This window comes from Lynx canadensis, chromosome A3 (assembly GCF_007474595.2).
Source record: "Lynx canadensis isolate LIC74 chromosome A3, mLynCan4.pri.v2, whole genome shotgun sequence".
In the NCBI taxonomy this organism is placed as follows: Eukaryota; Metazoa; Chordata; class Mammalia; order Carnivora; family Felidae; genus Lynx; species Lynx canadensis.
The window spans coordinates 89,672,081-89,687,269 of NC_044305.1; the positions used below are offsets into that span (position 1 = coordinate 89,672,081).

The following is a 15,189-nucleotide window of genomic DNA, read 5'->3' on the forward strand; positions in this document are numbered from 1 at the left end:
TTACACAGTACACCTGGGGCCACACAGTGAGGTCTCAGGTAGAGACAGAGCACTGGGACCAGGGGTTCAAATCAGGACCAGGATCAAGGGTGGGGGCCTGGGGTTTCAAGGGCTCAGTCCTTAGTGGTGAATTTAAAATAGGAGTGGATGGGCATGAAGCCTACTTAAAAAATGGGGTGCCTGGGTGGTTCAGTCAGTCAAGTGTCTGACTCTTGATCTCAGCTCAGGTTTTGATCTTAGGGCCATGAGTTCAAGCCCTGGGTTGGACTCCATACTAAGTGTGAAGCCTCCTTAAACAAAACAGAAAACATGGGAGTGGGGATTTAAAACACAGGGAGAAAGAAAAGACAAGTGGCCCCAAAGGTCAGTTATTGAAATTGACCAAGATTTCTACGTCAAAGAAGCCTCAGTTGGGGGAAAGTGGCCTGGCTATTTATCCCATGTGTGGCTAGCACTGTGTTTACTGGGGTAGCTGTCTTTGAAGTGGATGCCTCTTTGAAATGAACTGGCAATCAAAGCTTAAGTCAGGCATTACAAAAAAGGAAAAAAGCAACTGTTAGGGCTTATGTTACACCCACCCTCTTGTTTTGGGGAGTTTCTAATTTCACGGTAAATGGTACCAGTGGGCCTTTGGTTTTGATCTATTTCCATGAAAGCCTTTGGGGAGATTCAAAAACTACGCTGCTGCCTCGTCTTTCTGAAATTCCACTCCATCATTTGGCATAACTTTTTAATTTGGGGGTTCTGTAATTTTCAGCTCCTCAAAGGAGAGCCCAATTTGCCCTATCCTCTTTGGGATTCTGGCTCGGACAAGGCTTTCTAAGTCTCCTCTGTCTAACATGGAACCTCATGTCTGTATTTGCTCAGTTCATGTTTGGAATTAGAAGTCAAAACATGGGTGGAGGGACATTTGACCACCATGAGAGTAGAGTAAGCAGGTGGAGGGTCTGGCGGCAGGCCCTAGTTGGGAATGCACGTATTTTCCTTCCCTTCTTTCTTTCTTTTTGTATTACTTCTCTAAACATGTACAAAATGGAACCACCAGTCTGCACTCGTCCCCAGCAGAAATTCTGGTCCATGCACTGCTTTCTTCATCATTTTTGTTTCCAGAAAAAGTATAAAGAGACTTTGCGGTCTCTCTTTCCCTTCCAACTGCACATTCAGAATGTCAGCACACTCCATCTGTCTTACCTTCAAATTGTATCTAGAACTTGTCTACTTCCAACCGCTTTTCTCCATTGCCACTCAAGTCCAAGCCCCCATCATTCCCTGTCTGGATTATTGGCAGAGCCTCCTAATTCAGAGGTTCTCAAACTTTATATATTCACAGAGCCCTTGGTGTCTCACCTATAGGCTCAAAGAAATACTTAACAGTCCCATTTATTAAGTAGTTAGGTGCCAAAAAGGTAGTAAGGATTTATGCCTGTAGTAGGCTAGATAATGGCCACCCAAGCTGATCAGGTCATAATCCCTGAAACCTGTTAATATCACCACCTTATTTAGAAAAAAAGATCTTTGTGTATGTGAGTAATTAAGGATCTTGAAGGACGCCTGGGTTTAGCAGTTTCTGAGTTCAAGCCCCACATCGGGCTCTCTGCTGTCGGTGCGGAGCCCACTTCAGATCTTCTGTCTCCCTCTCTCTGCCTCTCCTCTGCCTCGCACATGCTCTCTCTCTTGCTCTCTCAAAAAGAAACATTTTTTAAAAAGGATCTTGACATGGAGAGGTTATCCCAACTTAGCAAGGTGAATCCTAAATGCAATCGCATATGTGCATTTATATATGTATGATGTCTGTGCCCAATGTGGGGCTCAAATTCACGACTCTTGAGTTTAAGAGACGCATACTCCACCGACTGAGTCAGCCAGCTGTCCTTCACGTGTGTCCTGAGAAGATTGAGGCAGAAGGAGATTTGATCCAGATAGCAGAGGAGAACGCAAGGTGACCATGGATGCAAAGATTGGAGTGTGACAGCCAACAGCCACAAGAAGCTGCAAGAGGCAAGAATGAAATCTTCCCCAAGAGCCTCTGGAAGGAGTGTAGCCCTGCTTACACCTTAATTTTGTCCCAGTGACACTCGTTTCAGACTTCCGACCTCCAAAACTGTGAAAAAATTAATTTCTGCTTTACGAGGCACCAGGTTGTGGCGATTCATTAGAGCAGCCACAGGAAAAATGCTCCAGTAACACAGCACATTGTATAATAAGACGATGCTCCAACAACCGACTAGACGTCTGAAAAATAATAGCTGTAGGAGAAAAGAAAGATATTCTAATTTCACTCTTAAATAAGCACATTTACTTGCTGATGGAGGGTGCGTCACTGTTGGGCACTGCACAACATCTCAAACCTCGGAGTTAAGTCGAACACCGCCAGCCTCATCTCCTGCTCCACATTGATTTTCAAAGAGTACTGGCTTTTTATTACAGGTACTGCCGAAAACCCAGCTTCAGAAAGATATGACAGCACTGAAAGGAAAATAGCATGACCTAATGTTGAAACTGTGAACCACCCATTAGCTGGAAGCTCACATGGTGTCTGACAGATGTCAAGTATTGCTGTGAACCCTTCAAAAATTTAGAAAATCCCGCTACACCCTGATGAATTTGCTGTGGCATCCTGGGGGCATCCCAGCATACCTTATGAACACAGTCCGTACTGGCTTCTCAGCTAGTACCCTTGCCTCTCTAAAATTTGTCAACACAGTCACCTTAATGATCCTTTCAAAACATAAGTCAGATCTTGTCTTCCTTCTGTGACAGCCCTCTCATGGCTTCCCATTTTTCTCAGAGTCAGACCCAATGTCCCCACAATGGCCTATAAGATCCAACCTACATCAGGGGTCAGCAAACATTTTCTATAAAGAGCCAGACAGTAATGTTTGTCTTTGTGGGCCAGATTGTCTCTGCCTCAGTTACTCAACTTTGCGGTTGTAGCAGGAGAGCAGCCACAGAAAATATGTGAGCAAATGGGCATGGCTGTGTCCCAATAAAACTTCATTTACAAAGACGAGTCACAACATAGTTTTCTGACTCCTATCCTACAGGACCTACTGCTGTGGCACCTTTTGCTCATCTCCACTCCACTCACTCCGAGGCCTCACTGTTCCTTATGTACACGAGCAAGCTCCTGGCCCAGGGCCTTTGCACTTGCTCTTTCTTGCCTGGAATGCTTTTCTTAACCTCCAAGTCTTCACTCAAAATTTTTCAATGAGGGTTTTCCTGACTACACCATTTGAATCGCAACTGCCTCCCTGTGCTTCTCTTTTCCTTCCGTCTGTTCCATTTTCTCCCATAGCGCGTAGAATCTTCTAACATACAATGTAATTTACTTGTTTGTCATGATCATTGTTTATAATCCATCACTCCCTCACCTATCACTAACATGTAAGATCTTTGAGGGCATTGATTTCTGCTTTTTGTCTGCTTTATTCACTGATATATGTCCAAGGCCTTGAGCAATGTTTGGCACATAGTGAGTACACAATAGATACTAGTTGATTGACTGAATGGATACTTTTCAGAGTATAAACATAGGGCATGCGATTTTTAATCTCCCATTCAAAGTTATAGTGCCGGTTATATGGCAGTATTTTTGCAAAGAAATGTATAAACCAAATACAAAATGATAAAATCCCTCAACCTAAAGTGTCCAATTCAAATAGCCCTATAATTTGTTATGTGATTTAGCCTTAGTTGAAATTTATAATCTTCAGACTGTCAATCTTAACCTAAAACAAAAGGCTTTGGGTTATTAGGAACCAAATTATATAACTCACAGTTAACTAACAAATACCAAAGGAATAAAATATGTCTAAAATTGATCCCTTATGTATAGATTTAAGCATTAATTATAACAATACACACATTAAAAACCTTTTCAAGCATGCATAAAACTCATTGTCCCAACTAGACATTTTTCTTGGCAATGAAGATACCAGTCTTCAAACAAACTATAGGTGGAGCTCCAATCCTCAGATTCAGCTTGATGTTACCAATTTTACCACAGCTGTCTTCTCAAGGAACAACACTTCATCAGGTGATTCCAACTTCAGCTCAAAAGGAACACAGTTCGCATACATGTGCAACGTTGCATGTGTTGTAATATATAAGCGTTAAAGATCCCACTACACTTTCTGCATTCCACCCCCCTTCTTTGGGAACACTTCTTTCTACATTCTACATCTTTTTTTAAAAAAAGTATTTACTTTTAAAATTCTGTTTGCCATTTTATATCCCCAATGGGTTCACAGCAAAAATTTTAGCTGTGAACAATTTGTCTTTGGTACACATTCCATTTCTGCTTTCAAAGCACCCCCATTCCCTAGCAATGCTCAAGATAGGCTGCTTCAGTGTTTCAGTGCATGGAGTTCACCTAGAATCCCCTCGAGAAACTTAATCTTTTAAAGATTTTTTTTTCTCTTCTGATGGCTTTGGGCCCTCATCCATGAGGGCCTTAAAACAACAGAAACTGAGTTTTTCTTGTTATTATTGTAGACTCGTTGCCTGACATAAGATTCGTGAACATGATACATGCTCAATAAATATTTGCTCAATTAATGAAGGTGTCTAGCCTTGGAGGTTTTCTGTTCCTAGTTCTTCTTTGATGTTTATTTTTGAGAGAGAGGGATAGACAGAACATGAGCAGGGGAGGGGCAGAGAGAGAGGGAGACACAGAATCTGAAGCAGGCGTCAGGCTCTGAGCTGTCAGCATAGAGCCCGATGCAGGGCTTGAAGCCACGAACTGCGAGATCATGACCCGAGCTGAAGTCAGACGCTCAACCGACTGAGCCACCCAGGCTCCCCTCTGCTCCTGGTCCTAACTGCCTTTTAGAGAAGACTTGGTCCCAAGAGCATAATGGCCACTGTTTTTCATTGTTAATTTCATTATAATTGGCCACCCATCCTTGTAATTAATTTTGGGGACAGTGATACAACATTTATTTTAACAATATTTGAACATTCAGCAATCTTTCTTGAGTGTCTTCTGGGTTCCCAAGCTATTCTAGGTACTGGGATTACATGTGCGAACAAGTAAAAAAAAAAGCTCCTATCTTTCTGGAGGTTATATTTTAGGGGGGAATTAAAGACAATAATCAATCCAGATCATAAAAGACCAAAGCAGACAGTGGTAAGGACTACAAAAAGAATTAAAACAAGAGTGAGTGGTAGAGGGTGACTGGGTGGCTACTTAGAGTGTGTGGTCAGAGAACATGACATGTAAACTGATAAGTGAATGTTAAGATGGAGTCAGCCAAGTGAAAATCAGGGTAAGAGCAGTCCAGGAAGAGGAAACAGCTGTGCAATGGAACGGCAGATGTTCAGACAGTGTGGTGGAGAGCAGTAAGCAAGAGGGAGAGTAGAAGATGAAGTCTGAGAGACAGCAGGGACTAAGTCACTCTATAAACCAGGGTGAGGAGTTTGGATTTTTTTTAAAGTAGGTGCCACCCAGCATGCACCCCAATGTGGGACTCGAACTCACCACCTTGAGATCAAGACCTGACCTGAGATCAAGAGTCAGATGCTTAACTGACTGAGCCACCCGAGTTTGGATTTTTAATTCCAAGTGCCATGGGAAGTAATTGGAGGGTTTTTAACCCAGGAGCAATAGAACCTGATTTTTGTTATAAAAGCGTATTAGCTGCTACTGTAAGATTGCACTGAAGTAGGTAAGAATGGATGGCATTCCTGTATTAGTGAGATTGCCCCTCTAGGTATGTGACTCACCACAGGGGTAACAAGGAGGCAAGTGATACGTGCCTAGAGTCTTCCTTTTTATCTTTCCCAGAAAGCCCATCTGGACATTTTCTCTCTACCCTGAAGCTATATATTGAGGTAAGAATTTTGCCTTTTAGGAGACTTTTGCTGCTACCCAGGAATGAGCAGTTAGGAATAAACAAACAGGAAGGCAGGAGTCTGTGACACCGAACTTTGCACGAGGTCATATGGAGAATGTTATATTCAGGGAAAATGTACTGACTAGGTACATCTGGGCACCAGAAAGAAAGACCACCTCACTTCCTAGTTTGGCCTTGGCCCTCCATGTGAGCTGCCGAAGCCTAATTGCTGACAGAATAGCTTGATGCTTAGCCTCCAATCTTTGGGGCAGGAGTCCTCCTCAGTTTTGCCAAGAACCAACGGAATTCTTGTAGCATTAATTTCCTGGATGCACATACAAAATCGTCCAGTTTGTAGCTTTTCCCATTAATCAGGAATGTTGTGAAGAATGTCAGATGTTCACCTTGGCCAGGGTTTACTTGCTGTTTCTGATACCTCTAAAGCCAAGAGTGCTGACCAGTTGCCCCAGAGGCCAAAAATTGGTCAATATTTACAGATTCCCTTCCTGAATGAACCAGATCCTGCTTACTACATCCTCTCAGCCATTATCTTAAGAATTGCCATCACTTGGGTATATCTCCTTTCTAATATCAAGGACAACCTGTGTGTGGTGGTTGCTGTGTTTGTGATTATGCGCACCCCTCTCTTACGTGCTTCCCATTCATGGCTTCTTAAAGGCTTCTCATCATAGTCTTAACATATAGCATGTTTGTAAACTCTGTTGACTTGTTACATTAAACATTACAAAGAAAAACCACCACTTGGAAACGGTGCTTAATGGCAGCAGCTGCCCCTGTTCCCCACCCCACCAGCTCTGCTTCTGCCTGTACTTGCACCATAACAATATCCACCTACTGTATTTGTTCACTGCTGTATCCCTAACAACCAGAACAGAAGCTGACACATAGTAGATACTCAACAAATATTTACTGAGTGAGAGATTGAATGTGTTGGATTTTGTCTTGTGTTCGCTCCTGCCAAGAGTCCAACTGCACTGTATGCCTTCGCTATGACCAGCACCCTCAGTGCCTCAATTTCTTTAGGCTCTACCCACTATGTTTACATTCTGAAAGGAAAGAGTCAGTAGAGAAAGAGTTTTGAAGACAGAACAGAGTGCCCTTTACAACTGTCTTCCCAGAGTTATCTTCAGAGGATCCAGGAAAATTGATAGTGGATCCTTGCACTGACATGCCTATTTAATGTTTATTATTTTTGAGAGAGAGACAGAGAGACAGAGAGCAAGCAGGGAAGGGGCAGAGAGAGAGGGAGACACAGAATCAGAAGCAGGCTCCGGGCTCTGTGCTGACAGCACAGATGCGGGGCTTGAACTCACAGACCATGAGATCATGACCTGAGCTGTAGTCAGCCGCCCAAGTGACTGAGCCACCCAGGTGCCCCTGACATGCCTATTTATGCTTTAAAGGAGAAAGAATCTGGCAAGTGCTTTCAGCCCTAAGTCTGGAAACCCAATGACCACATAGAATCACTTTGGGAAAATCCCAGACACAGATACACAACAGAGGGCCAGAGAAATTAGAGATCTGGACACTGACCTGGTAGAAGGGCTAACACCCGTGCAGGGGCTTTAAGCTAGACTTTGAAGGATAGGTCAGGCCATCGCATTAACGAACTTACAGACTGGGTCCCCAAATTTGGTGAGTAAAGTATCCTCAGAGAGCACAAAGTTTCAGAGTGGTGATATAAAAAGTCTCCTGAGAGAAAATGAATAGCAGCCTTGAAGAACCTCTTGGGAAAGAGACTGTGCATATAGTCATACATACACACATCTGTATACAGAATATGCCACTGTTTGGTGTAAATAACTATTTGGTGTAAATAACTGCCTGTCCTGGCTGTAGGGGCAGGAACTGTGTCATACAGATCTTTGTGGCTCCATTGCTTTGCACAGTGACCCTTGTAAACTAAACACTTGATTTCAATAAATTGTGTTCTAACATTAAAAAGTTAGTCTTGGGGTGACTGGGTGGCTCAGTTGGTTAAGCAACCGTCTTCCCTTCCAGTCATGGTCTCACCGTTCGTGGGTTCGAGCCCTGTGAGGGGCTGTGTACTGACAGCTCAGAGCCTGGAGCCTGCTTTGGAGTCTGTGTCTCTCTGCCCCCCCCCCCCCCAATGAATAAACGTTAAAAAAAAAAAAAAGTTGATCTTAAGGTTTTTTTCTAGGCAATAGAAGTTTGATACCTCACACTATCAATTTTGTGTAGGTAGTGACAAAAGCAAGCTGAAGTTTTAAGGAGTTTTTCTTTCATGGATTTAGAAACCCTAGTCAGTTTAGCCAGGTACTTGAATCAGTAATTCCCTCCTTGAATGTTGATTTGTGAATTTGTGTGAGTGTGGTATAGGGGCTATCTGGCAGGAAACTCGATCCCAAATCATTTTAATTCTAAAAACATAAGTTATCTTGGCCATTGGTTCCTTTAATTACTTGGCTTTCCCTTTCTTCCTTGTTGCTTTTCCTTTACCAAGATGGCCGACGTGGAGCCCTCTTCTCATTGGTCGTATTTTCGCAGGTGGCGGTTCTAGCCCCGCCCACCAGCTCGCCGCCCTGGATCCGGTGTTCCTGAGAGTATAATGAGTAGATCAGCGGGAGTGGGAGGGGCGGGCGCCGGATGTGACGTTTCCGGAAGCTCCGAGTGTCGTCCGCGGGGACAGGTGGGGAAGGGTCCTGGGAATGGGGTGGGGTTGGGCCACTGAGCTTGTTCGGACTCTGAAAGGAAACGGCCGCCGTGAGTGTGGGGCCTGCAGCCTTCTCCCCCCGCGCCCTCTGCCCGGTCCGCCGTGCGCGAGGCCACTGATGGCTTCTGTCCCAGCCAGGCCCAGTGCATCCCCGCCTGCCGCGCTCAAAAGACCCGAAAACCTTGGATAATTTTGCCCTGGGTTGGCAGCTTGGGTTTGAGGGCCTTCAAGAAGGGGGCCTCAAGCAGGTGTCAGGAGGTCCCTCTTTACTGAATACACCACCTCTGCGCACTCCTGCTACTTCCCTAGACCTCCTCCTCTCTTCCCCCTTGTTTGCGGGTGCCGCATCTCCTCTTTGGAGGGTTGCTCAGCCCTGTAGTACTGCTGGCCTCGGGAGGGGGTTCCATCCGCCTAAAGATCCTCTTCTCAAAGCTACTGAGGCGCAACAAGCATCCTCTGCTTCAGTTAGTTTTAATGGGCTCTGGACTGAGTTTACTAATGAGGCAACCTAGGAAAGTTTTAGCAGCTTTCTGAGCCTCTAAAAAGGCTTTGGGGAGATGGAATGCCTCTGCATCCTTGGTCGTCCGCACAGCTTTTGGACTACTCGTAAGGGTGTCTAGATAGGAAGCTTGGGGGAAGTGTGACCTAGAGATAGAATTGGCCAAGAGAGACCTCTTGGGGAGGGACTGGAGTGGAAAGCAGAAAACAGTGGCTAGACAAATGAAACAAATGTGTGGATTTCTGGACAGAATCCAGGACAGAATCCTGACTGGAGGAAAAAGATCTCTGTTGGGAAGGAGCAAATTTAAGATTGAAGACAAAATGGGGCCAGTAGACTTAGGGCCTTGAATTCTAGTATATATAGTTTGTATATACCAGAACGTGCTGGCTAGGGTGTGTTGTAATTCAATGTGTAACAAATACCCAGATTCTTTTTGAAAATGATGGTAGAGTGTTATCTGATTGGAAGTTGGAATCTGATTCTAACAGCAGAGTATCTAGAAAGATTGTAGAATTACTGCAGTTTGAAACACAGGAAGGGAAAACTCTTAGGGTTTTTGTTGGTTTGTTTTTTGCATTCCCAGTTACCTTTGTGCCTGTTTGTTGTTTGAAGAATGCTTAGTCTTTGAAGATAGATTTGAGTAAATTGTTTTGTTTTGTTTTGTTTAGATCTAAATTCCTTACCCTGATGTGATGAGTGATGTTGTGGATTGACTGGAATAGTGGTTTAGTGAGCAGAACTAGGATTGTGAGCGTTTGTTCCCAGACCAGTTCCCCTCACCTTGTATTCAGATGTGAAAAAGTACACCATAGAAAACTGTCAGTTACTCTCATTAAATACAAATGATCAAAGTTGAAATCAGTTAAAAATCTTTATGAAAGTTCATTGAGCATACAATGTCAGGTACTAGAGTAGATGGAAATGGGTAGCTGGCAGGAGAAATAATGCCAAAAATATAAGATACCATCCTTCCTTTTATGGCAGGGCCACCTAATGGTAGAGAGAATGATTAACTTGAAGAGTAGAACCGAACACCCATTATAGTTTACTCCCTGTACCACGTAATTATGGCACAGAGATTGTAGGCTTTTGAGTCTGCCAATACTTCTGTCATTGTGATGTGGGCTTCCTTGAGGGTCTCAGCTTTCCTGTAGGAAGGAGACTTTCTTTGATACAAGCCACAGCATATGGTATTTTTCTCTTAATTTCTTCATAAGGTAGAAGTTTGTGGGATAACCAGTTACTGTGTACTAGGCTGTGATGGGGACCATGGTGCTGATGCCACCTGTTTTTTCTGTCTCAGAACTTCTTGGTCCTGATGTCTGACCATGGAGACGTGAGCCTTCCGCCCGAAGACCGGGTGAGGGCTCTCTCCCAGATGGGTAGTGCAGTGGAGATAAATGAAGACATTCCACCCCGACGGTACTTCCGCTCTGGAGTCGAGATTATCCGAATGGCATCCATTTACTCTGAGGAAGGCAACATTGAACATGCCTTCATCCTCTATAACAAGTATATCACGTAAGACACCTCCAGGTTCCTTTTTCTTTTCCGGTGACTGATGCCTCACTCATTCTGCTCATGTGCTCATTTATTCTGCCCAGAATTGCTAAAAGTAGAGAACTTTACAACATCATTAGCATTAATCATTTTTGCAGGCAGCTCCTACATACCGACTGTCCTTGACATAAAGAGTCATGAGTACTGAAAGTGTTATTTTCATGACTCAGTGATTTCATGAGTAAGAGACCTAGCTTTTTTGGCCTGTGCCCACATGGCCCAGCTGTTAGACAAGGGAGATGATGGTTAAACTACACATGTTTTGTATTGATGAGTGTTTTTCCTGTCCTCTATTGAGGCAGCTAATCATAGCATTATTGCTGAGGGGTAGCAGAGCCAAAATTCCTCACCTCTACTTATTTTGTCACAAATTGAGTGATTCAGGAAAAAGGTTTTTCTTCTTAACCTTTATTATAGTCACGCAAATCATCAAATAAGTATTGACCGCCTACAGTTCATGTGACTCATCATAAGACCTTTCCCTTGAGGTACTTAGCTTCTTAGGGTAGGCAGCATAAATAGATGTCAGTATAATTAACAGGGACAACTTCTAAATCCCCAGTGATAATGAAATGATGTGTAATTTAGGAAGGGAATACTGTTAAAGGATCTCATTTATAATCTCTGGTCTTGTTCTTTTATAATAATACCAAGGCCTTTAAAAAAATAATAACTATAATGTGTGTGTATGGCTCTTCATAGTTCCTAAGGTATTTCACCTGCATTATTCCATTTGATCTTCATAGCTGTGTGTGCATTGAAAGGATACATTGTTCTTCCATTCTACATGTGAGGAAACATGCTCTGGGCTTAGTGATCTGCTTTGTTCCACACTTTAGAGTGACAAAACTCAGATTTCCTAATTCTTAATTCAGGATTCGGTCTACAACATAGGCTCTGTTTTTGTTTGTTTTCTTTTTGGTAATGTTCTGTGAGTTGAAGCTAGAGTTGAGACCATAGTGTTGAGCCACACTGACTACTTTTGGTTATTTTTAGGTATTTTTTGAAAAGGTAACATGTACATATGGTGGAGAATTCAGAAGGCACAAAAGGATATATATATATTTAAAAATGAAGTCTCCCGATCACTTCTCTTTTCCCCAAAATCTCAGTGCCCCTCCCCAGAGATAGTCACCCTTACTAGTTTCTTATATGTCCTCCCAGAAATAATCAATGTAATTCAATTGTATCATGTTAAGTTTTTGATCCCATACTACTCCGCAGCAGGGTTTGTCAACCTTGGTATTATTGACATCTGGGGTGGAATAGTTCTTTGTTGTGAGTACTGCCCTGTGCATTGTAGAGTGTTTAATAGCATCCTTGGTCTCTATCCACTAGATGCCAGTAGCACCCCTCCCCCTCACTGAATTGCGGCAGCAGAAATGCCTCCAGACATTACCTGATGGTCTCTAAGGGGCAAAATTGCCCTGGTTGAGAACCAGTACTCTAAAGAAAAGTAGCACAGAAGCAGACTTCCTGGGATTCGTACTGTGATTTTAGAGTCCCTTTAGTAGAAAAGGGACTGCTGTTGTCTATTTTAAGTTTAGAAGTAGTGCCTGTGTCCTCAGAGATCGTGCAGTCCATCCATGCCATCGTGCCCTGTTGTGTGACCTCAGTGTTGATAAAGTTTCATAGAGTTATAATTGTATGTAATAATAATATATAATTATAAATTTTGCCTCTCTTTTGCTATTATGAGTTTTTTTATTCCTTGGCACAGTGGGCACAAAATTTATTTTCCCGAGAAATCTCCTTGACTATTGTCCCTTTCTTTTGCTGCTAGTAGAAATAATATTCCTGAATATTTCCAGTAATCTTGTGGAGAGTTCTTCCAGAATGAGGCCCCTGGGCACAATTCTTCAAAGAATCATAATTGAGAAAGTTAATTAGAATCACAGAATCACTCTACCAAGTATTTTTTGAAGGGCCTTCTGGATTCTGTTGCCCCTTGCCCTCAGGCCATATCCATTCAACAAATATATATTGCATACACCTGCTACCTGCTTGGCACTGCTCTAGGTCTTGGATATATAGGAAGTAAAATGGCCCCTGCCTTTACTGGTGTACCTTTCTAGTTATAGGAGAAGACAGTAAACAGGTAAGCAAATAAACATCTAGTCTCAAAGTAGGGCAAATGCTGTGAAAGGAACAAAGAGAGTGCTGTGACAGAGAATAACCAAGGGTGTCAAATAGAGTAAGGTCTGTCTGAGAAGGTAAGATTTAAACTGAAAGTTGAGGGGCGACTGGGTGGCGCAGTCGGTTAAGCGTCCGACTTCAGCCAGGTCACGATCTCGCGGTCCGTGAGTTCGAGCCCCGCGTCAGGCTCTGGGCTGATGGCTCGGAGCCTGGAGCCTGTTTCCGATTCTGTGTCTCCCTCTCTCTCTGCCCCTCCCCCGTTCATGCTCTGTCTCTCTCTGTCCCAAAAATAAATAAATGTTGAAAAAAAAATTTTAAAAATAATAAAAAAATAAACTGAAAGTTGAAGGATGCCATAGAGTTGGTCATTCCAAGAGCATAGACCAGAGTGTTTAAAGCAGGTGTAACTGCATTCAGAAGCTCTTGGGTAGGAATTACCTTAGTGTGTTCTAAGGATTGAAAGAAGATCATCATGTTTGGAGGGTAGAAGTTGAAGGGGGAGAATAAGATGAGGCTGAGGGCAGGTGGAGCAGAATCATGCGGACCACAGTAAGGAGTTTGTATTTTATCTCGACAGCGTTAGAAAGCCATTGCAAAGTTTTAAGTTTTAAGAGAGGTTATGACCTAATCTTACTTATATTCTGAATATATAAATTGGGGCTGCCATGTTGCAAATGGTGAAGGGTGTGTTAAGAGAAGGCAGGGAGATTAGTTAGGATACTCTTAATGGCAATTCAAGAGAGAGGCTGATGGCTTGGTGGAGTGTGGCAGCATGGAAAGAAGCAGGTGGATTTGTATTCTGGAGGTAGAGTCTATGGGACTTACTGACAGTTTGGGAGGGATGATGGTATCAATGTTGATCTCAGGTTTCTGCCATGAGTAACTTAGGATGTGCTGGCCTATTCACTGAGATGGGGAGAACGGTGTAGAAAAGGGGTTGAGTAGAGAGGATATTCAAGAATTCAGGCCTGGTTTTCTTGACATGTTAAGGTGTTAAGTTTGGGAAGTTGGATGTACCAGTCTGAAGTGAGGAGAGGTCTGGGTTGGAGATACAAACCTAGGAGTCCCCTGCATATAGACGGTTCTGAAGCCGTGAGAACCGCTGAGATCTTCTGGCATATAGGTCTTAATCTGGGGTCCTGGAACCCCACAGGGATTCAGAGGTAGAATCTGGACTCCATGAATTCGGTTGGGAAAAACTTTTCTTGTTTCCACTAACCTCTAACTAAAATTCAGCATTTCCTTCAATTTTGCACAGTGATAATATTCACAATGTCACCAATAGAAATCACTATTTTTATATCACATTACAATTGATGCCGATATCTCGAAATAGCATTTAACACTTGCCACTGCTTCTGAATTACAGTACTGTTATTGAAGCCACAGTTAGATCCTTTTTAAAATGTATTAATAATGGGGCGCCTGGGTGGCGCAGTCGGTTAAGCGTCCGACTTCAGCCAGGTCACGATCTCGCGGTCCGTGAGTTCGAGCCCCGCGTCGGGCTCTGGGCTGATGGCTCGGAGCCTGGAGCCTGTTTCCGATTCTGTGTCTCCCTCTCTCTCTGCCCCTCCCCCGTTCATGCTCTGTCTCTCTCTGTCCCAAAAATAAATAAACGTTGAAAAAAAAAATAAAAAAAAATAAATAAAAAAAAATAAAATGTATTAATAATATATTAATAAAGAAGCACATGTTACAGTTTTTATATTTTGAAAACTGTATTTCAGTAGAATTGGCTTCTTTTGTAATCCTTTATGTTTTGTATTATATCTTTAAAAAATTATTCTGTGGGGTCCATGAGCTTCATCAGATGCCAGAAGGATTCCTGACACATTCAAAGATCAAGAAAGCTTAATAATAAGACTGTAGAATAGGGGCTCCTGGGTGGCTCAGTCGGTTGAGCATCTGACTTTGGCTTAGGTCATGATCTCACCACTTGTAGGTTCGAGCCCCGCGTCGGGCTCTGTGCTGACAGCTCAGAGCCCGGAGCCTGCTTTGGATTCTGTCTCTCTCTCTCTCTCTGCCCCTTCCTAGCTCATGTTCTGTCTTTTTCTCTCTCTATCTCAAAAATAAAAACATTAAAAAAATTTTTAATAAAAATAATTAAAAAAAAAAAAAGACTATAGAAGAGACCTGAGGTTGGTTGGGGAGGGAGGGCGGACCAGCAGAAGAGACTCAAAGGGAGGTTTGAGAGGCAAGAGGAAATCCAGGAGAGAATGGTGCATTTGCAGGAGAGTGGCCAGGCTGTGTGAGAAAGGGTCAGATGGGATGGGTGAAGTTTTGGGTTTGGTGTCGTGATGTCATTGGTGATCTTGGTAAACAGTTTCACCAGAAGGACTAAGAAGACATTAGATTGGAGTGGGCTGAAGAGTCAGTGGACAATGAGAAAGTAGAGACCGTGAGTCCCGTCCAGAGGTGGGCAAATATTTTTGTAAAGGGCCAGATAGTAAATAGTTCTGGAT

At 43.1% G+C, this 15,189-nt stretch overlaps 1 protein-coding gene across 5 annotated transcripts in view; it reads left to right on the forward strand.

The window, feature by feature from the left end:
• The first annotated feature begins 8,431 nt into the window (after window positions 1–8,431).
• LOC115510725 (STAM binding protein) overlaps window positions 8,432–15,189 on the forward strand; it is a 50,335-nt gene continuing 43,577 nt past the window's right edge. For 4 of the 5 annotated variants that reach the window (XR_004343415.1, XR_004343413.1, XR_004343414.1 and 1 more), the window contains exons 1-2: window positions 8,432–8,505; window positions 10,335–10,552. Coding sequence is in view for 2 of the 5 variants with exons in the window: in XM_030310871.1 (XP_030166731.1) it covers window positions 10,350–10,552 (203 nt within the window). In the remaining 3 variants the exon portion in view is untranslated. Of the gene's footprint in view, window positions 8,506–8,532; window positions 8,580–10,334; window positions 10,553–15,189 lie in introns of those variants that run through there. The other variant, XM_030310872.1, reaches the window with a different exon arrangement.